The sequence below is a fragment of the Rhineura floridana genome, chromosome 19, assembly GCF_030035675.1.
Source record: "Rhineura floridana isolate rRhiFlo1 chromosome 19, rRhiFlo1.hap2, whole genome shotgun sequence".
Taxonomy (NCBI): domain Eukaryota; kingdom Metazoa; phylum Chordata; class Lepidosauria; order Squamata; family Rhineuridae; genus Rhineura; species Rhineura floridana.
In genome coordinates this window covers 23,531,426-23,553,605 of record NC_084498.1, presented here as the reverse complement: position 1 = coordinate 23,553,605, position 22,180 = coordinate 23,531,426, and the positions used below count along the sequence as shown (strand labels likewise).

Genomic DNA, 22,180 nt, shown 5'->3' with positions numbered 1-22,180 from the left:
AGCTCTCTGGGCCGTTTACAACAATTTATTTATTTAATTGATTTATATCCCGTCCTTCCCCCCAGTAGGAGCCCAAGGCGGCAAACAAAAACACTAAAAACCCTTCAAAATATCATAAAAACAGACTTCAAAATACATTAAAACACAGCAACCATTAAAAATTTATTAAAACAAAACATCTTTAAAAACATTTTTTTAAAAAAGCTTTAAAAACATTTTAAAAAGAGAGAGAAGGTTTAAAAACATCTTAAGAAGCAATTCCAACACAGATGCAGACTGGGATAAGGTCTCTACTTAAAAGGCTTGTTGAAAGGGGAAGGTCTTCAGCCCATGCACACAGTCCAACAAGGCAAAAGCTCGCACTCAAGGAGGTGCAAAGCAAGGGGAGTCTGGAGGGCCAGATAGAGAGGCCTGAAGGGCCACGTTGGGCCCCAAAGTTCCTCAACGGCGTAGAGCAAAAAATTTTATCAACTTTAATATTGATATAATTTAAAGTTAATATTTGTATCCACATTAGCTAGCTGACAAAAGCCTACCAGTTCACCTTTGATAAGTAAGAGCAGAGTCACCCGAAAATACCCACATAGGTATGGTTAGAGTGTTGAACTAGGACTCTGGTGACCAGGGTTCAAATCCACACTTGGCTATGAAGCTCACTGGTTGACTGGGTGCCTCTCAGCCTAACCTACCTCACAGGGTTGTTGCAAGGATAAAATGAGGAGGAGGTGAAACACGCACGCCACCTGGAGCTCCTTGTAGGAAAGGTAGGATATAAACGGAATAATAAAAATTTAAAAATAGAAAACGATCCTATGCACTTATACTCAGAAATAAGCCCACCACTTCCGGGAAGGGTGACTTAGCCTGTGCCTGCTTTTGAGACGGGCTCCTGCCTCAAAAGAAGCTTATTCAGATATATCAGTCAGTTTTTTCTTTTTTTTTTGACTGATTAAACTTCTCCCGGGTAGGGAGAAACGAAGAGATTAACCTCAAAGCCTATTTTTGTTGGGACGACCAGATCTCATTAATTTATGGGACGAGGTCCAGCCGACGAAGGTGGGACGGATTTTTAACAGCAAGCTCTATCTGATAAAGCGAACGTTCACCTTATCTTCTAAGAGAGAACGCACTAACAGGCAAGCACCCTTCTTTCTATATTTTTCTTTTACTTGACTTAAATTGTTGCTGTTTAAAAGAGATTTGCCAGATTGATCAGTTTTTGACATCTCACTGGGGAGCCATAACTTCTCTCTGCTACGCACTAATTAATAGCTTATCTCTGTTTTTGTTGCAAAAAGCTGTCCTGGATTTGCATTCTAAAGATATACACAGAAGAGGGATTTCTATTCCAGATTTTTATTTTGAAAAATATTATACTGTTTTGAGACTACTCTCTTTTTGGTCTATTTTATTTTGACGAATCTGTTTCTTGACGATTGCCATTAATTGTTTCGATCCTGGGAACTGCATTTTGTTTACTTAACTATTGGAGAGATAAGGCTGTCTGCTCTGTTTATACTGTGATGTCACCAAGTTTGGAGTATTAACCCAATTGTTGCTGAAATAAGAAGTGGTTTTCCTATATTTTTCTTTTAAAATGGCAATTAAGAAAGTGGCTGAAAATCTGGAAATAACTATGTTTCAGAAAATAATGGATGAGATTGAGATAATGAAAATTGAATTGAGTAAAATGAAGCAGGAGATTAAAGATATAAGGGTCCCTGTGAGAGAGGTGACCCTGGAAGGGGTCCCTGTGAGAGAGGAGACCCCGGAGATTGGAACAGGGGTCCCTGTGAGAGAGGTGACCCTGGAGACTGGAATAGGGGTCCCTGTGAGAGAGGAGATCCCGGAGATTGGAACCAACGTGGAACAGGAACAAGATTTGGAGTCTATGGACTTTAGAAATAAAATCTATTGTTTGGAACTCAATGTTATCTCTGAAGAAATTAATGAAGATTCTAGAGATAAAGTTATCAATGGCATGGATAATCTTCTGGACTGGAATGATGTGATGGAGCCCAATATAGAGAAAATCTATGGAATTAACTGCAGCCATGTGACAATGGAAAAACTTTTAAGAGATGACCCAGTGTATTTTGAAAAAAAGAACAGAGATATGATTTTACAGCAGTATTTCAGCAACCTATTCAGAATGGATGGCAAGAAAATATTTGGGATAGAGGTAATCCCCATCAGACTCTTACTATATGACTATGGCTTTGACAGCAAGATTATTATGGAATACTGATAATGGAAGATTGGATATTGAAATTACTGGACTTAACAAGACTACTGAAGATGGAAGATGGAAAATGGAACTAATAGAGATAATAGAACAATGGCTACTGAAATTATTGAACCTAACAGATTCTGATGTGATGGATTAATTGAAATGTTTATTTTGACTATGGTTATGACAATAAGATTATCATAATTAGTAATGAGATGGATTAATCGATATGCTTATCTGGAAAAAAAAATTGATAGATATATTTCTTAAAGAATTGAAACCTCTCTTTGACTTTTTGTGGAAAGAATAAAGTAATGTTTATGAGATTTGATGATTAAGTAAGATAACTACTGGAGGAAAGTGATTTTATAATATGACTTAAGAGACAGGATTGTTATATATTATAGACTTATAACTGATTTGATCTTTGACAAATGGGAAGTCAATATTTTACTCTTTATTTTTTATTTTTGTTTTTTTTTTCTCTTTTTTTCTTTTTGTTTAACTATTTTTGATTTTGTTTTTTGTCTTTGAATGTTTTATGATTTTGTCTTGTATGTTTTATGAAAATCTGAATAAAAATTATTGAAAAAAAAAAAGAAATAAGCCCACCGACATTTGGAAAGGGCCGTAGCTCAGTATCGGAGCATCTAGTTTACATGTCCCAGGTTCAGTCCCAGCATCTCCAGGCAGGGCTGGGAGAGACCCCTGCCTGAAGCCCCGGAGAGCCGCTGCCAGTCAGGGGAGACAATACTGACCTAGATGGACCTATGCAGGGACTCGATATAGCAAAAGGCCGTAACTCAAAGGTAGCGCATCTGCCTTGCAGGCAAACGCGCCCCGGCTCTTCATTTCCAGGTAGGTCCGGGAGAGACCTCCGCGGCCCCGCCTGAAGCCCCGGACAGCCGGTGCCAGTCAGTGTTGACAATAGAAAACAGCTCGACGAGGCTCCCTCCCAGGTGGAGGGGCCATAGGAGCGCAGCCTTAGCTGACCAACTCTCCAAACTTTCCTTCCGCAGGCAAGCGAAGGGGCCGGCACTTCGGCGCGCCACAGCGCAGCTCCAGAGCTCCCTCCTCGGGCCGCCGCGGGCACAGCGTCCGCACCGGAGGGCTGCCTCGTCCCCGGGGCTCCTCCTCCGGCGCCATCAGCAGCTCACGCGGGACTTCAGTCCTGGCCCGGGGACTTCTCTAGCCGCCCATGGCGCACCTCCTCCCGCTTCTTCTCCTGGCGTCTCTGGCGCAGGCCGCCCGTCCGCCGCCTCCTCTCTTTCCCGATCCCCGCTCAGAACCGGCCCGCAGCTGCTCGGTGGTGCTGGACCCCGTTTCCGGGCAGCTGAAGACCCTGAGCGGCTGGGCCCCCGCCGCCGTCGCCTGGGCGAACCTGACCGACAGCATCCGCGACACCGGGTAGGTAGGCAGACAGGCGGAGCCTACACTGGAGGGCGGGCGTCGGTCTGCGGCGATTCCGATTGGCCTCCAGGGTGAGGCTGCGATCCTGGGGCCCGTTCGTTGATTGCAGTGGGGCTTACTTGCTCAGAGGCCTGCATTGCAAGGCTGCGATCTTCGCCAGGCTTGTCCTGAGGATCAAGCCCAAAGGCAGGCAGTGGGGCTTACTTCCGAGTAAACGCATGCATAGCCACTGTTTGCAAACAGCGTCGTCGTCAGGGCAAGGCAGAGATCCAAGGCGGGTGGCTCCTTTTTAAAGTCATCAAAACTTGCTCCATCAAAAGAGGGAGCTGGGGGCCAAACAACATTTCGTCTGTACCACTGATCGCAAAGCCGTAATGATACACATGCTTGCAGTGTGTGGGAGCTAGGTGAATACCAGTAGGACTTGCACAAACACACAGGCACCAATTCAGGGCAAGGCCAAGTTTGGCTGGCTGATTTCCCCAGGCTAACCCCCTCCCCCCAAAACCATGCCCCTCTGGCCCAGATTCTCAACTGTGCCAGAACAGGCTTGTTCTCAGTGGGGCAAGGAAGAGTATAAATAAATATTGATCCTCAAAATGTATCCTTTTGTTCCAAATGTTTAAAATGCTGTCTATACATTGTCGCCATATTCCCCACAATGGCTCGCCAGTTTCAGAGCAGCGAGCCAGTGGAGGAAAAGTCCCTTCCCTAAAAGCTTCCCAGTCAGCTCAGATTTGAATCTGAACTCGGGACTTCAAGATGCACAGTGCTGTCTTGGCACTCTCGCTGGATCAGGCCAAAAGGGGCCCATCTAGGCCAGCATCCCGTTCCCACAGTGGCCAGGCAGATGCCTTCTCTGGGAAGCCCAGTAGCAGGACCTGAGCGCAAAGAGCACTCTCCCTTCCTGCTGTTTCCAGCCACTGGGGTTTGGAAGCCTACTGCTTCTGACTATGGTGGCAGATCGTAGCCATTGTGGCTAGTAGCCATGCATAGCCTTATCCTCCATGAAATACTCTTCTGTTAAAGCCATTCAACTTGGCACCCATCGCCGCCTCCTGTGGGAGCCCTTTCTTTTGTCTTCCCCAAATCTTTCAGTGCTCAGTTGAATTGGATGCCCTCCGAGTTCTAGTCCTGCGAGAGAGGGAGAAACACGTTTCTCTGTCCACGATCTCCATGCCATGCATAATTTTATACTCTTCTGTTATGTCACCTCTTCCTCACCTTTTCTCTAAACTGAAGAGATGCTGCGGCCTTTCCTCATAAGGGAGTTGCTCTGCCCCCTTGATCATTCTGCCTGCCCTCTTCCTTATGTTATCTCCAGCTGTAGCCTGGGGAGGAGGGGGTGTGGCCTGGGGAGGAGGCGTGGCCTGGGGAGAGGCCTGAGGGCCAGACGGAGAAGCTTGGAGGGCTACATTTGGTCCCTGGGATGGATATTCTCTCCCCCCACTTCTGCCTGCCCAGGTTCTGCCGTTGAAAGGTGAACCCAGCAACTCTGCATCATGTTGCACAGTGCAATGTGGAATTTTCCTATTGCCATCTGCACGGTTGTCATGAAAGTCCTCAGGGACCAGCCTAGTTGCAATCTAGTCTAGTGGGGCAGCCAAGAGTCTGAAATGTAAATTAGAAACACCCTGGTTCAAATCTCAGCTCTGTCCTGGATTTCCTAAATGCCCTGACCCAAGCCCCTTTCTCTCAGCCTTTCCCACTGCCCTGCAATTAAGGCAATGATAATAATATGGACTTGCCTTGCAGGGTTGTTGTAAGGATTACAACAGGGATGTGGAATCTGTGGCCCTCCAGATATTCTTGCACTACAAGTCCCATCATCGCTGACCATTAGGCTTGCCGGCTGTGGCTCATGGGAGCTGTAGTCCCAATAATGTCTGGAGGGCCAGAAATTCTCAACCCCCGGATTACAGCTTAGAAAATATTTTTGAAAGGGCTGCACAAACATTAATGTGAAGCAGCTTGTTCTGCAGGGGAAAAACAAGTTGGGTTGGAGGTGCTGAACTGCAGAGTTTCTTGGGAGAAATATTTGCTTGGAAGAGACTTGAAAGGAAATGCTTGCCCGGCATCGAGAGTTTGTTTGTTTATTTAATTTATTTGATTATTGCATTTATATCCCTCCTTTCTTCCAAGGTGCGCAAGGTGGCATATATACTTCTCCCCACTCTCCATTTTATCCTCACAACAACCCTGCGAGGTAGGTTAGGCTGTGAAGCAGTGACTGGCTCAAGGTCACTCAGCGAGCTTCAGTGATAAAAACTGTGGGATATAAAATGTAAATAAATAAAGCAATCTGCCATGAGAGTTAGACACAAAACCTCCATGGACGGAAGCAGTTTACCTCGTTCAGGTCAACAACTTAAACACTTTGCCACACTGTTTAAAGTGTTGATGGCTTCAAAAGAAGACTAGACAAATTGATGGAGGATAATGCCTACCAGTCATGGTGGCTACATGAAACGTAGAAAGCTGCCTTATACTGAAACAGACCCCTGGTCCGGCTAGCTCTGTATGCCTTACACTGACTGGCAGCATTGTTTACACTGACTGTGATGGGTTTTAAGTTCGGATTTGACCATTCCAGGATCAACAAGAGGAACAGCTCGACAGCAGATGAGCTTGTCTGCAACATAGGGAGAGAGAGGGGGGAAAGGGCTGACTCGGTGGGAAGCTTGAATAATGAGGACTAGAAGGTTGAAACTAATGCAAAGCATTGAAAGGGAGCTCATATAGGGACTTGAGCAGAGGGGTGCTGTAGTACAAGGAAGGATCGCTAACAAGTGCTTCACTGGTCTTCTCCCTCTTTCTCTGTCTTGTTCTTTCTGATAGATGGGCTTCCCTGGAGCTCATAACCAATGACAAGTTTAACGACAGCATCCAGGCCTACGCGGCAGGGCTGGCTGAAGCAGCTGTGTCTCAGCAGGTAAGAGTTGGTGAGGCCTCCACCCTCCATGTTTTCCAGCTTGACTCAAGCTCCCCCCCCCTTAATCTGAGGCACGTCCTACCTGGGATATTTTCCTTCCTTGCTGGAACTTGCGGAAGACTAGGAAATGCGAGGCAGCCTTTGAACATATGCAGAGTGCCAGGCCCTCACGCTGAAGGCCATTTTGTATGCTAGCTGGAATGAAGAGGAGTTGCCCCTGGCCTGTTCTGGGCAAACTGAAGATGTAGAAAGGGCTTTCAAATTCTAACTGGGCAGAGGACTGTAGGTGCACATTTAGCATAGGGAAGTGCCTTATGCTTGGTCCAATTACCTCAGTATTGTCTACACTGACTGGCAGCAGCTCTCCAGGGTTTCAGGAAGGGGACATTGCCAGCCCTCCCTGGAGATGCCGAGGTTTGACCCTGGGACCTTCTGCATGCAGAGCACATGCTCTGCCGCTGAGCTACTGGCCCTTCCACTCTTGATCCGGTTAAGCCCAGTACTGAAGTGGCAAATTCAGAAGTGCAGGGTCCCTTCATGATAGCCACAGCCACAGCCCCTTCTCCCCATTTCTGTTGCTGAGTTGAGAATGAAATGACCTTGTTCATGCCTTGTCCCACAACAACAGATGTCCCTAGAAGCCGATAAGCATGAAAGGGAAGAGCGTTAGCTACTGAAAAGAGTCTTCTTGGTGGCTGACTCACTTCCTTCCACTCTGATTGGCTCCAATCAGCAGGAAAGGGCAAGGAAGCAGGTTAGAAGACTCTTCTCAGCAGCTAACACACTGCCCTTTCATGCTGAAGGGCTTATAGGATGCTGGAGACATAGGGACCATGCTCCCCCCAAAAAACCAGGGGTCTAAGACACACCCCACCGAGACCTTGGACCACTACACCCCTGGTTAAGCCTCTTTAACTTCCTCTCCCATTTTGTGCCTTCCAGCTCATCTACATGCATTGGATGAACACGATGGTGGGCTATTGCGGACCCTTTAAGTACGAGACGGATTATTGCCAGAAGCTGAAGAATTACATCGAAAGCAACCTGGCTTGGATGGAGCAGCAGATGGAGGCGGCGGAAGACTCTGCCTACTGGCACCAGGTGCGTTCTGAAACTGGGTGTTTGTATCTCCAGCATGCAGGACTATAGAAAGAGTGTGGGGAATCTCAGGCCGGAGGGGGGACAAATGCAGCCCTCCAGGCCTCTCTCTCTGGCCCTTGGGGCTCTTCCTAGGCCATGGTGCAGACAACAGCAGCGTTTCCCACACACAACCCTGTCAATACAACTAAAATAATTTTAAAAGTCAGATCCTAAAGAGAGAGGGCTTGCCCAGCGATGGGATGAGATCTTAGACCTCCTACACAGTGGGAAACCATACGCATATGTATGTGGGTGAGGGATGAAAACAAGCCGTGTGAAAGACCAGTGCACAAAATACTGGTATATCGGCTGAAAAGGCTGCTGTTCCTTAATGCAAAAGGTGAAACAGATTTTAGAAATCAGGACAGAAGTGCTACCTTTTTTTATCCATTAAACTAACACAATCAGCCCCATGTGTGAAAGGAGCCATACAGAAATGCATTCTGGTAGGGAAGGCATCTTTGCAAAAATGCATAATATCAGGGGAAATTTACACTAAAATGCTGATGAATATTCATGAGGACTTAACAAAAAATTCTCACACTGACCTGGGAATGTGGAGAACTGAACTGAAGAATGAAAAAATGTGAAATTGAAATTCACAGATTCTCCTGTCCCTAAAGGTAGCTAATGGTCAGTTTCCTAATGTACAGTTGTTTGAATGAATGGATATTAAGGCTGCACGATGGTGGGTGGCTGTTATTATTTTATCACGTTTACATGAAAGCTTCTCAAGGCCAGCCATTTTAATGGATGTTTTGTATTGTTCTTAAATGTTTTTATGTTATGTTATGTTTTGCAAGAGGGCGCCAAAGGCCTGGGTGAATGAAAATGTCTTTGCCTGGCCCCTAAAAACAGACAGTGATGATGGCACCTGGGGTGTCTCCCCAGGTAGAGCATTCTGCAAGCAGGGAGCCACCAGTGAAAAGGGCCATTCTTGGTCACTACCCTACGCACCTCCCTCGAAGGGAGATTCATCGTCTTCATTGCGATCACACTTTTGCCATTTGCCTTTTTCTGGCCCAAGGACCAAAAAGGGTCATGGCTGCTTTCAGTGTCTGGTTCTCTGAAGTGATTCCTGTATGTTGTCCATCAAAATTTCCAGGTACGCCTTGCCCTACTGCAGTTGAAAGGCCTTGAGGATGGTTATAGCGGACGGGTGGCCTTCCCAGTTGGCAAATTCTCCATTGCCCCCTTTGGCTTCCTGTAAGTCTTCTCTTTTGTCCATGTGAGAAAAGCAGGGGTGTGAAATGTTCCTTTTTGTTTTATTGGTTATGACGAATATTAAGTCGCTATCCCTCATTAAGGGGCAGTTGGGTTTCTCGCCTGGTGTATGTGGAGAGACTGAAAGAATTGGGCATGTTTAGCCTGGAGAAGAGAAGACTGAGGGGAGATATGATAGCACTCTTCAAGTACATGAAAGGAGGAGGGCCGAGATCTCTTCTTAATCATCCCAGAGTGCAGGACACGGAATAATGGGCTCAAGTTTCAGGAAGCCAGATTTCGACTGGACATCAGGAAAAACAACTGTTAGAGCCATACAACAATGGAACCAATTACCTAGAGAGGTAGTGGGCTCTCCAACACTGGAGGCATTCAAGAGGCAGCTGCACAGCCATCTGTTGGGAATGCTTTGATTTGGATTCCTGCATTGAGCAGGGGGTTGGGCTTGATGGCCTTATAGGCCCCTTCCAACTCTACTATTCTATGATTCTATGAACAGGATACTCTGAACATACACACAGGTGGGAGGACGACCAGCTATCTGTGTGTGTTTTCTTGATATATATTGCATCAGAGTGTAGAAATAACTGGTCTGTTTCTACTTGTAAACTGCTTAGAAGCCATTTTGGCATGTAAGCAGCATATAAATTAAATTAGTAACGATGATACAATGTTAAAATCAGTTTAAACAAGTCAAGCAGTTTTGGGTGAGAGGCCAGCCACCTCCCCCCACAATAAAGTAAGGGTGTTTTGTGTTTGTGGGGGACACAACTGACCATTTGCTAGATTGGCGTTGGATCATTGCTGTAGTCTTGGGGCTACTGTGTGTTTTGTGGGAAACTGCTTGACTTGTTTGAACTGATTTTAATATTGTATGTATATAATTTATATATTGTAGGGATATAAATTCATTTAATTAATTTAATTTATATACCGCTTACATGCCAAAATGGCTAAGAGGTTTACAAGTAGAAAACCAATTATAGAATCCACACATCATTTAAATACACGATAAAGCAATTCCATCCAAACATTAAAGAAAGACATCCATTATTAAAATGTACAATAAAACAAGGCTTTATTGCAACCTGCCCTGACACCTTTTAGTGAAGGGTGCGTAAGAAATATAGTAGTAGTAGTAGTGGTAGTAGTAGTGGTAGTAGTGGTGGTAGTAGTGGTGGTGGTGGTGGTGATATTATGTCGTTTCTGCAAGCTTGTTCCAGTTGGGGGGTGATTTGGAAGACCTGGAATCAGCTTTCAACAAACCTGGGAAGCAGCCCATCCTTGGCTCTGGATCCTGCTCGGCCTTCATCAAGCTGTTGCCCGGCAACCAAGATCTCCTTGTCTCCCATGACACATGGAACGCTTACCAGTCTATGCTTCGCATCCTCAAGAAATACACCTTGCCGTTCCGGACTTCAGCCCACAGTGAGTAGCACAAAAAGGCCAGGGGATGGAACAGAGTGGGTGGATAAGGACCTTTGCCTTTGATAAGGATGTGGAACCTGCGGCCCTCCATCTTCCATCAGCCTTTCCAATGGTCAGGATGATGGGAGATGGAATCCAACAACTTCTGGAGGGCCGCAGATTCCCTAACCCTTACCTCTGGCAATTATCCTTTGTCCCAAAGACTTGGCAGAGTTTCAAAGAGGCTGTGAATGCCCCCTCACTTGGTGGGTCTGTGGCCTTATAATAAAATTTGTTGTTGTTACTGTTGAAAAGACTTGCATTGTTTGAGGGGGAAATCAAAACCAAATCCTTCCGAATCTGAGAGACGTTTGATGAGCGAGGATCCTACCAAGAATAATTAATTAATAAAAGCTGGGATCCCAAATGAGCAGCCTCCAGTGCTGCCTGGCCAAACTCCTTTTGCAACTGAGGGGACTTTCATGAGCGGTTGGTGCTACGAGAAGGGCCTCTGCTATTCATGTTTAGGGAACAATGGAAATAGAGCATGGACCTTTAATGTAGTGGCGCCGACCCTTTCGAATCCGCTTCCCTTAAATGTTAGACAGGCGCCATCTCTGTTATCTTTTCGGCTCCTACTGAAGACCTTCCTCTTTCAACAAGCCTTTTAAGTAGAGACCTTATCCCACTCTGCGTCTGTGCTGCAATTGCTTTTAAAGATGTTTTGTTTTTAAGGTGTCTTCACAGATGTTTGTTTTTAAGATCTTCGTAAAGATGTTATATTTTATACGATGTTTTGTTCCTAAGGTATTTTCAAGATGCTTTTAGTGCTTTAACGCTTGTTTGCTGTCCTGTGCTCCTTCTGGGAGGAAGGGCAGACTAGACATTTAATAAATAAATAAATAATGTGGGGAAGGGGACATGTGTCTGTTGCCAGATGAGTGCTGATGGCTGCTTGCAATTGGGTTCCCCAGGTGACGGCTTGATCCCCGGGTTCACCCAGACTTTCTCCTCGTATCCGGGCGCCATCTTCTCGGGAGATGATTTCTACATCTTGAGTAGTGGATTGGTGAGTGGGGCCTGCCTGTTCCTCCTCTTCGGTGCTGTCCTCGATTAGGTGGAGGTGCTTTGCCCTGCAGCAGTTGTGGGGAACCTTTCTCAGACCACATTCCCTTCTGGGCCTGAAAATAAAACGACCAAATCTGTGGTGCAATCACGCTTGGAATGCCGTGTTCAGTTATGGCCGCTGTAACTCCGAAGGATAAGAAGAGCCCTACAGGTGGGTCAGGCCAGTGGCCCATCTAGTTCAGCATCCTGTTCTAACAGCGGCCAACCAGATGCGCTGAAGGGAAGCCCACAAGCAGGTCCCCAGCGCAACAGCAACACTCTCCCCTCCTGCAGTTTCCAGCAACCGATGTTCAGAGGCTCTGCAGGAGGGAAGCACATAGTCATCATGGCTAGTAGTTGCATATTATAGAGCTGGAAAAGGTTCAGAAAAGAGAGGGACAGCAACTCCTCTATGAGGAAAGGTTCAGAGAGAAAAGCAAGTAAGGGAGGGCATGACCAAGGTGTTTAAAATTATGCATGGTGTGGAGAAAGTGGTTTGGGAGGAGTTTTTCTCATAATTCTACAACCTGGGGCCATCCAATGAAGCTGAATGTTGGAAGACTCAGGACAGACGCAAGAAAGGACATCTCCACACAGTGCAGAGTTAAACTACCACAGTATGTAGTAATATGCCCCAACTTGGATGACTTTAAAAGGGATTTACTCACCACGATGACTCCCTTCGTTGTCGGAGGCAGTAATGGCTCTGAATACTGGTTGCTGGGAATCGCAGATGGGGAGAGTGCTGTTGCGCTTGGGTCCTGCTTGAAGGCTTCCCAGTGGAGCATCTGGTTGGACACTGTGAGAACAAGATGACAGACTAGATGGTCCATTGGCCTGATCCAGCGGTCAGGCTCTTCTTACATACTTATCCTTTTGGAAGTACAGTGGCCGTAACTGAGTACAGCGTTGCAAGTGTGATTGTGCCACAGATCTTCAGGCCCAGCCAGATTGATCAATCACTGCCACAAGATATAAGATCAACCACTTAACAAGAAGGGGATTCTGGGTAATTGGAGGGAACAGCTGTCGGTGCAGCATATAGGAACCAATGACATATGCATATATTTTAAAGTCTCTTTTTATGATGCTTTAGGCTGTGTTTAGGACTTTTGTTTGCAGCCCTGGGCTCCTGCTGCGAGGAAATAAAGATGTATTCCAAGATGGTGTCTTGGTTACAAATCGGAATCTCAGAGACTTGGATTGACATAGCTAAAGTAGTCAGTCCTGCGTACAGACCAGCATAGTTCAATAGGAACAAAGGAAGCTATATTTTCCTCATCGGGCCACTGGTCCATCTGGATCAGTACTGTCTACACTGACTGGCAACAGCTCTTCAGGAGTCCAGACAAGATTCTTTCCCGGTCCTACCTGGAGATGCCAGGGATTGAACCTGGGACCTTCTGCCTGCAAAGCAAGGGCTCACCCACTGAGCCACGACCCTTCCCCAATAAGTAATGTTGTTCGTACAACACGAACCCTGAACGAGACTGATTCCCAGACGTAAGGCTTGCTCAGGGCATGTTCCCTCTGCAGGTGTCTCTGGAAACCACCATTGGGAACAGCAACAGCACCCTGTGGAGGTACATCCAGGCCAAGGACAGCGTCTTTGAATGGCTGCGCAACATTGTGGCCAATCGGCTGGCGACGAGTGGAGGAGAGTGGGCGACCATCTTCCAGAAGTTCAACAGTGGCACGTGAGTGGAGGAACCGTGGCTCTGAGGAAGGGCCCAGACTTTGCATGCAGATGGTCCCCAGTTCAATCCCTGGCATCTCCAGTTTAAAAGATCAGGCCGCAGGGAATGGGAGTGACCCTTCCTTGCCCAGGATTCAGTTGGAATAGGAAATATGAGGCTAGGTGGGCAAAGGATCCGGTACGGAACTGTGCAACGGGCTGTTGGCCAAGCTAGGAACTCGAAGGTTGATGCTTGGTGCTTGCGGAAAACAGTTGTCCTCCCGTGACTGTGCGGCTACTTCCTCCTCTTCCTCATAACTTAGGGTTTTTTTCGGGGGAAGGGAGGACTGGCACCCCTTGGAGCCAGATTTAGTCTAGTTGCTGACCCTCTAATTCGCCTCTGGCCCGTGGACCAAAATTGGCCTGCCAGGCCTCCCCATTTGCTCAAAACTTTCAAGAAACTGTGGCTGCCTGCCCCCCAGCTGACATCACATGTGACATCAGGTTTGGGGCAGGGAGAGGCGTGCTGGACCAGCTTCTCATGCAGCCGATACTTGTGGGAAGCAGGATTGAACCCTGCACATGTCTGCTGATGTTTGGGAGGTTCAATGCCGTTCGGTCACTTTCTCCCCTACCCCTGCAGGCCAACGTTGTCAGGTGGGTGGGACCACTCACAGCATTTTGATATCAGGTGTTTGACAGGTGGTGGGCTAGAGAAGGATCTGGGCCACAGAAGGATCTGGCCCACAGGGCCAAAAAGGTTCCCTCCCCCCTCTCAAATGCAAATGTATTGTGGCTCTGAACGGTCATCCGTTGTGCTTCTTTGCACAGGTACAATAACCAGTGGATGATTGTGGATTATAAGTCTTTCGTCCCAGGCAAGGCCAGCCTCCAGGAGGGCGTCCTCACAGTTCTGGAGCAGATTCCGTAAGTGCTGATCGCTGCATTTTCTTTGCCAAGTGGAAATGAGGACTTCAGTAGGTTGCAGAAATGAGCAACCCATGTGCCTGTCCCGCCCAGGTGGTGACCAGATTTGTACATAACACTAAGCCCAACATCTTGGCTTAATAAGATATATAGGTATGGATACAGATATATCTTTTATCTATATCTTTCTGTCTGTATATATAATAAGAGCATAGGATATGCATGAGCAGACCCAGAAATTACATTTTTTAAAGGAAGGGCGGGATATAAATCCAATCCAATCTCCAACGGCATCTCCAGGTAGGGCTGGCAATGTCCTCTGCCTCAAATCCAGGAGAGTGGCTGCCAGTCAGTGTAGACAGTGCTGAGCTAGATGGAGCAGGAACCAATGATCTGACTCAATATAAGGCAGGTTCTTATTAGGGGGCCATAGATCAGTGGCATGTATATTTTGCATGCAGAAGGTCCCCAACGGCATCTCCAGGTAGGGCTGGGAGAGACTCCTTTTCTGGAACCCTGGAGAACCGCTGCCGGTCAGTGTAGGCAATACTGAACTAGATGGAGCGACATTTGTCTTGGAATAAGGCATCTTCCTAGTGTTGGATCTCCCCTGCACTCAGACTTGGGGGCCTGACGTCTCCTGACTTCTTCCCTGTGCAGCCTGGCTCCTGACCCCAAAATGATCTTCCCTCCTTTTCTGTTTGTCTCCCCAGGGGCATGGTGATTTCGGACGACATGACCCAACTGCTGTACCAAGAGGGCTACTGGGCAAGCTACAATTTGCCGTAAGGATTCACTTGCCTCTTGCCATCCTTCCACTTGCAGATCGGGAACTTGAAATTGCCCTGCCACTGAGAGATGCTCCCCCGGAAGCATTTCACCCTGTCCTGGGCTGTCAAAATGGCATTTTCTCTCTACTTAAGAGAACTGCCTGATGGACCAGGTCAGAGGTCCTTTTAGTCTAGCGCTCTGCAGGGCTGGCAGTGAATGCTGGCGGTGCTGTGCGTGTATATCTGCCATCAACCAGGATGGGGTCCAAGGCTTCCCTATGGGGCTGATGCCTCCACCGCCATCTTGGTTGATGGCACGCATGCGTGCTATGTGCGTGCATGCCTGCCATCAACCAAGATGGCAGCAAGGGCATCAGCCCCTTAGGGAAACCTCAGCCACCAAAAAAGAGAAAAGCAACGCAATATTCAACACCACGGAGAGAAACCAGTCATAAGAAATCTTCCAGAATGAAAAGTGATCTCTCTTGGCCCTGCCCAGAGAACCTAGAGTTGAACCTGTGGCCTTCTGCATGCGGAACAGGTGCCCTGCACTGAGGCACGGCCTTTCCCCTCCCCGTTGGAAGGGTGGGATATAAGACCAATCCTAGAACTAATAATAAACTATACTTTCTGGCAGGGCTGTGGAGTCGGTAACGCCAAACCTTCAACTCTGACTCCTCTATTTTTCCACTGTCCTACTCCAACTCCGACTCTGACTCCACCCAAAATTGCTTCTTGTCAATCAAAATTTATTTGGAAGTCAGAGTTGGTACATTTCTACCGACTCCGACTCCACCCAAAATTGCTCCCGACTCCGACTCCAACTCCACGACTCCGACTCCACAGCCCTGATTTCTGTGTTCACTGCTGCTCAGGCATATCCTAAGCTAGGATATGATTAAGCCTGGCCTGGTACCCCAGAAACCTCGCCCCCACCATCTCTCATTGGCTGTTCCTCCATATCCAGGTACTTTCCAGAAATCTTCAATGCCAGTGGCATTCCTCAGCTGGTGCAGAAATACGGTGACTGGTTCACCCATGAAAAGAACCCCCGGGCCCAGATATTCCGGCGCAACCAGACACTCATCCGGGACATGGACTCTATGATCCAGCTTATGAGGTAAGAGGGAAAACACAGGAGCAGAGCTCCAAGGAATGTTCAGAGCAGGAGCAATCCCGTCATCTGTTAGAGCACCAGGGTAATTGTCTGGCCCTCCTTCCTATGGGACATGAAAAAAGTGATGAGGAAGCTTTCAAGTTCTTGCTATTGTTCTTGTTTGTGACAGATCAGCATAGAGAAAGTTGGTGAATGAGGAAACTAAACCAGTAGAGGCTGGATACTTCTGTCCTTTTCTTTGAGGGGGTTCCTGCTTCACACTTGCAGTTTAGATGGCAACCTTTCTTTCTTTGCAAGATGGCTTGCATTTCTAAGTGACAAGTGAAAGGGTGCGTTTTAGCTGGCTGAAGACCTTTTGTCAACACTGGGTGTACTTTGCAATACATTCTATTGAATATATTCTATAAACATCTATGCCGCAATTGATAGTTTATCCTAATAAACTGGGTATTATGCTATGTGCTGCTGTGCATGTACATGTGAGTCAATGCAGCTGCCTGCATTTTGGGCCTTTCATTGGAGGTGTGGCTGTGGGGGCCATCCAGATGAGCCCCTGCACTTCAAAATTTGCCACTACACCATTGCTTGAAGCTCAGACTTCACTGCCTGCACTGGCCCCATTCACCTTCTCCTCGCTGTCTCCCTGCAGGTACAACAACTTCCCAAAGGACCCGCTCTCCCGGTGCCAAGGCTGTGATCCGCCACAGAATGGTGAAAACTCTATTGCTGCCCGCTCAGATCTCAACCCCGCTAATGGAACATACCCCTTTGGGGCCCTGCGCCAGAGGCCCCATGGAGGGACTGATATGAAGGTGAAGGGCTGGGAACGGACGGGAGAAAATCTACATTGAGCAAGAGATAGTTTTAGTTATTATTTTGCATAAATGTATATATCTTTATTGCAAATATGACAGAAAGGAAGTCAGTTCACATCTACTATCATTCTTCTGTCCCTGTTTTGGACAGTTTGTCTATCTGTCCGCCTCTTCTCTATGCATTCAGACATCTCTTTTAAAATGTTGTCACTGACTTTGGCATTGATGATTCCTGAGATCGAGGAGCAATTTTTGGTGCGTGTTTAGATGCCATTTGATGCCATTTTGAGACAGGATGGCAGACTGGACCTTTCCAAATTGCACTCATTTGGACACCTCTTAAGATGGCATCACCGAATTTGGCATGAGGGTTCCTGAGGTCAAGGAGCAGGGTTTGATCCATGTTTGGATACAGTTGGGGACCATTTTGAGTCAAGATGGGGGACCAAACCTTTCAAAACTGCACTGGGTTTTTTTTTGGTTTCTTAGAATTCCCGAGCGCTGGGCACTTTCTGCTAGTTAACAATAAAAACAATCCATCACTCTTAATTTAAAGATATAATAGTATAATTATAAAAAATAAAGATAATAATGGATGGTGGGTTTTCATCTGTCCAACCTTGAAGTCTCTTTGCAACCACAAGGGCTTTGCAGGATCCACACTTGTCCATCTTGTTAGTCCCTATAGGAATACAATTTAAAATCTAAAATATTTATTACTTGTTTGAAATGTGACTTACTAACAGCCTCATACCTGGTGTTGCTTGGGAATTCTCAGAAACAAAACCAAAAACGCACAGTTTTGACATCAGGGGTTAAAATCTGTGCAGTTTGGAAAGGTTGAGTCTGCCGTCTTGATTCAAAATGGTGTCCAGTTGTATCCAATCCCAGACAAAAATGTCTGGAGCCCATCATGCAAAATGTGGCTTTCAAGTGGGGAATTTTGATAATCACCAGCATGAGCCATTGGGTCAGTGACTCTTCCTTCTTCCTCCAGGTGACTTCCTTTGAGATGGCCAAGAACTACAGTTTTGTTGCCACCAGCGGGCCAACCTGGGACGACTTGCCCCCTTTCCAGTGGAGTTCTTCTCCCTTTCGCAACCTGCTACACATGGGACACCCCGACTTCTGGAGATTCTCGCCCATCCGGGTCCGCTGGGGCTGATGCCTGGGAGGGAGTCAGACTTCCCCCATCACGCAGGGCTTCATGCTGGGTGCGATCCCAGCTGGTCCCACACAGCTTTGTGGGCGCATGTTGCACACTCTCTTGAAGGAATGAGGGAGGTGTTCTCTTTTTTTAACTCTCGAAAGGCCGAGAGCATTTGATAATGAAGGGATATAATCAGGGTTATTCGTATGCTGTGATTCAACGAGGCTGCAGGAAAAGCACTATCTTTGGCTGCCTGAGAATGTTAGCTTGCTGTTAGCTTGTGTTGTTTTTAAAGTTTCTAGCCCTTATGGCTGCAAAAAATACCCTGAAAGCACACAGGCCAATGTCTGCTGCAATCTCATTCAGGTAGATGGGTGGCTGAATAAGACTGCTGGCACTCCAGGGTGGAGGAATTATTGGGGAGGGAGGGAGGTGCTTCATCGAATCTGCAAGCCCCACCTCCTGAACCCGTATCAATTTTAGGTGAAACATGCCTCCCCCTAGAGCAGCCTAAAAATAGTGGTTGAGGGGGTTATCACAAAAAGGATGCCGAGCATTCTCCCATCTCCCCCCCCCCCATAGTTATGCCATACATAATTTCTTGGAAAACCTACCGTAAGCTATGCAAAATAGTCATAAGTGCAGAATCTGACATGCAGAATAAGTGACATTATTGATGGGCTTGAGTAAGCGGGGCTGGTTGAGAGATGCTGTTTTTTGTGCTGCAGAATGTTCAGTCTCTTTGAGCATAGGATCCACGACAGCCCACAATTTGTGTGCACCTCTTGGTGCCCAAGAGATAGAATAAGACTTGGGCTTCCTTTCCTTGCTTTTTCCTCCTCTTCTTGCCAAATTCCTTGAACTTGAAAAGCTTCGCCAATATCCTTGCAAGATTCAAGGCCTCAAGGCCTCCTTCTCGCCTGCAGGAATTTTGCGCGCCTACAGGGGCACTCTGGTTTCTTCCAGCTCCTGGTGCTGCGTCGAGGGGTGAGTGTGAGCTCTCAGAGTATCACAGAGGGAAGATGAGTAGCGCTGGGTCCTGGGGTTTTTCCTAGTTAGGGAGTCCTCTCTTCACGGTCCTATACCAAAGGTTTGGGCGCATGTGCGCTGCATGCTTAAACTGCTTTAACTGGCATGGCTTTCCCCAGAGAATATTGGCATCTTCCATTCAGAAACAGCCATAATGGGGAAAGGCAACAGTGCTGTGATGAAGGGTGTGCTCTACCTGCAAAAGGTTCAGTCCCCAGCATCTCCAGATAGGGCTGCAAAAGCCCGTGCTTGAATCCATGAACAGCCGCTGCCAGTCAGTGTAGACAGTACTGACCACCTCTCTCTCTCTCTCTCTCTGCGTCTTCTCAAAGTTATTTTGCTGCCATTGCCTTGAATCCGCTGTCCGCTGTCTTAGGACTTCAGAGCAGGGATCCTGCCAAAAGTTGCTGGATTGCACTTTCCCATCATCCCTGACCCTTGGCCACACTGGCTGGAGCATCTTTATGTATTTTGTAAAATGGTTACAGAGGATATTGTCCATTGCATCTATACTATACGTTTAAATGTACATGTGCAGAGCCTCATCAGGATACCTCCTTGTGGGGAGGACTGTCCATGCATAGAATTCCTTCCAATATAAGTTGAATGCAAGGACTGTGGGGCCACATTCACACCATACATTTGTTCAACTATTATGCTTTAAACAGGCATGGCTTCCCCCAAAGAATCCTGGGGACTATCATTTGTTAAGTAGTGCTGAGAATTGTTAGGAGACTCCCTCTTCCCCTACAATTCCCATTTTCCTGGAAAGAGGGATTGACTGTTAAACCAGTCTGGGAATCGTAGCTCCGTGAGGGGAACAGGGGTCTCCTAACAGCTCTCTGCACCTTCCACAAACTATAGTTCCCAGGATTACTTACGGGGAATCCATGTCTGTTTAAAGTGGTATAACAGTGCATTAAATGTACGGTGTGGATGTGGCCATATGTCTTTTGTACCAGGCTCTGTTCAGTGGGGCTTTTTTTTGCAGTGCGGGGGGGGGGATGTTTTCTAGTAAAACATAGTAGATTCTGCAAGTCTGAAGCCTGTTTTCCCCCTTCCCTGGTTTTATATTCTAATTACAAACATGAAAAATGCAAGAAAAAAAACCCACCAAAACAAATTGTCCTCTGTGCTTAGGAATTATAAGGGACATCTATCCTCTCTCTTTGCCTCCTTCCGCTGCTCCTTGAGCCAAAAGAGATGGATCTATCTGTTGGTAGCATAAGCTGTGCCCCTGTGGATCAGGGTACATGGGTGTGTTGGTGAGACATATGAAGGATTTTTCTGTCTTGCCTCGTCTGATCAAAAGTTTGAACCTTTTTGATTTTGTGTTTGTCTTAATAAATATCAACGCCAACTTGTCTCCCCATATGTCGTGTGCCGCTGAACGGCTTTGACAGGTTCCCTCTTCAGCTATGCACATTCCTGAAGGGATCCCATCACAGTAATCTTGAGAAATCACCAGTTAGGGATATGCAATCATGAGACTGATTTATGTCCCTTCCTCCCTGCCTCCCCCCCCCTCTCTCTCACACACACACTTCCTTGCCTTCCACTCTTTTTTCTTTCACTCACACACGCACACACAGCCTTCTCTCTCTCTGACACACATACACTTGTGTACATCCCTCACACACAGCTCTGTCTCGCACACATGCTTCTCTGCCCCCAAAACACACACCATAACGTCAGTGCTATTGTACCTCCCTTGCCAATGAGGTATTTAATGAGATGATTCCTCAATACAACAAATAAAGCCCATCAAGCCCGCCCATCTCATTACAGAAGATTCAAAGCATGACCTCATTATTTTGCTTCCTTATTTTGTTTCAGTTTACAATTCCTAGTAATGGGGATTGATACTTCGTAAATGTTGACAATATATTTATTTCTCGATTTTATTTCATTTACTCTCTTAGGAATTTGGGCCAGGGTTGATGGCAACTTTATACACTCCTCAAAGCAGGCTCAATAAACTCAAGATGTTTTTAGTTACTGTAAACCGCCCAGAGAGCTTCGGCTATGGGGCGGTATACAAGTATAATAAAATAAAGAAATAAATAAGATCTTTGGGAAAACCTGCTCTAAGCCTTTCACAACCTTTGGATCCCAGGTTTTTGATGAACTACAACTCCCATCAGCTGCAGCCAACATGGCCAGTGGTCAAGAATGTTGGGAATTGTAGTCCAGCAACATCAGGGGACCCCCAAGGTTGCGAAAGGCTGCAGGATCCTTTAACAATTTTTCACTAGTCTTTCTCCCCTATTGCACACCATCCAGATAGGATGAAAAACCTTGAGGGAGAGCTGGGCCCTGTTACCTGGGCCAGTGACATAAGAGCCTTAAGTGATTAGAAGGTCATCCTGGCATCTTGTCCAATTGCCTCTCCAGGATCACATGCTGTGAGCGGAGAGCGAACGAACCCAGCCACCCGGGCGTGGAGTTCAGGCCGCAGCGGCCTGGGGCATTCAGGAAAGTTGTAAACATTTCTCTTTTCCTTGTTGAAACAGCCGAGGCCTCTTGAAGACTCAAGAGCCGTGTGTGTACTTTGGCAAGACCACAGCAGAGTCTCAAGAGTGCAGCTGTCCTTTGAAGGCTGCGCTGTTCACTCGGAGGGCGCAGGTCAGCATACACCTGGGTGGGCCACGGAGTCTCTCTCTGCAACAGCAAATCTGCTGTACTCTTAGCAAAAAAAAGCACTCCTTAAAAAACAGTGTCATTGCATGGCACTTTGGAATCAAAATTGTTAAATAATTTGTCTCCTTTTAATAAATATTTTTATTACAATGCATACCAAGTAACAATGATAAAAATAGGTAAAGTCAGTGCATCATATCCTAGCATGTCATAAGGAATCACATTCTATCATAACCATTTCAAATGCAACATATATGTGCACACACTTACACATATGTGCATGTGTGTATGCAGCTATGCTACAGAGACATGAAGACTTTGAAAAAAATGGGGAGGGGGTTTCCCCAATCTCTTGTTTTGTTTTCCAGAAAATTGGCAAAACTGGTTTGTGTGTTTTCAATTTTTTGCCCGTTTTTATCCCTGGCCTTCACATCTCTAGATACAGGGGAGGCTGGCCCATGAGGGTGCATGGGGCACTACCCCACTGCCCTGAGTCTATGTCAAATAGTTTGGTGTCAATTGCATCCCAGCCTCTCTGGCTGACTGGAGAGGTCTGCAATTGACAAGAAACAATGAAACTGACCCAAAATCCCCTCCCCTCCATTTG

General features: G+C 46.7%; 1 protein-coding gene across 1 annotated transcript; it reads left to right on the top strand.

Moving 5' to 3' along the window:
* Positions 1–3,353: 3,353 nt before the first annotated feature.
* Positions 3,354–20,305, top strand: LOC133373093 (putative phospholipase B-like 2). The gene is made up of 12 exons (XM_061602369.1): positions 3,354–3,637; positions 6,479–6,572; positions 7,515–7,673; positions 8,818–8,918; positions 10,150–10,364; positions 11,318–11,412; positions 12,987–13,147; positions 13,957–14,052; positions 14,766–14,837; positions 15,790–15,942; positions 16,589–16,751; positions 17,752–20,305. Exons 1-12 carry the CDS (start codon positions 3,429–3,431, stop codon positions 17,917–17,919), a joined length of 1,686 nt encoding a protein of 561 aa, XP_061458353.1. The 5' UTR covers positions 3,354–3,428; the 3' UTR covers positions 17,920–20,305.
* Positions 20,306–22,180: the final 1,875 nt, after the last annotated feature.

Excerpts from the sequence above, each read along its gene's own strand:
- LOC133373093 (XM_061602369.1), top strand. The coding sequence starts at position 3,429 with ATGGCGCACCTCCTCCCGCTTCTTCTCCTGGCGTCTCTGGCGCAGGCC. Across the intron at positions 13,148-13,956 it reads CAGAAGTTCAACAGTGGCAC|GTACAATAACCAGTGGATGA; the intron begins GTGAGTGGAGGA and ends TTCTTTGCACAG. Across the intron at positions 14,053-14,765 it reads ACAGTTCTGGAGCAGATTCC|GGGCATGGTGATTTCGGACG; the intron begins GTAAGTGCTGAT and ends TTGTCTCCCCAG.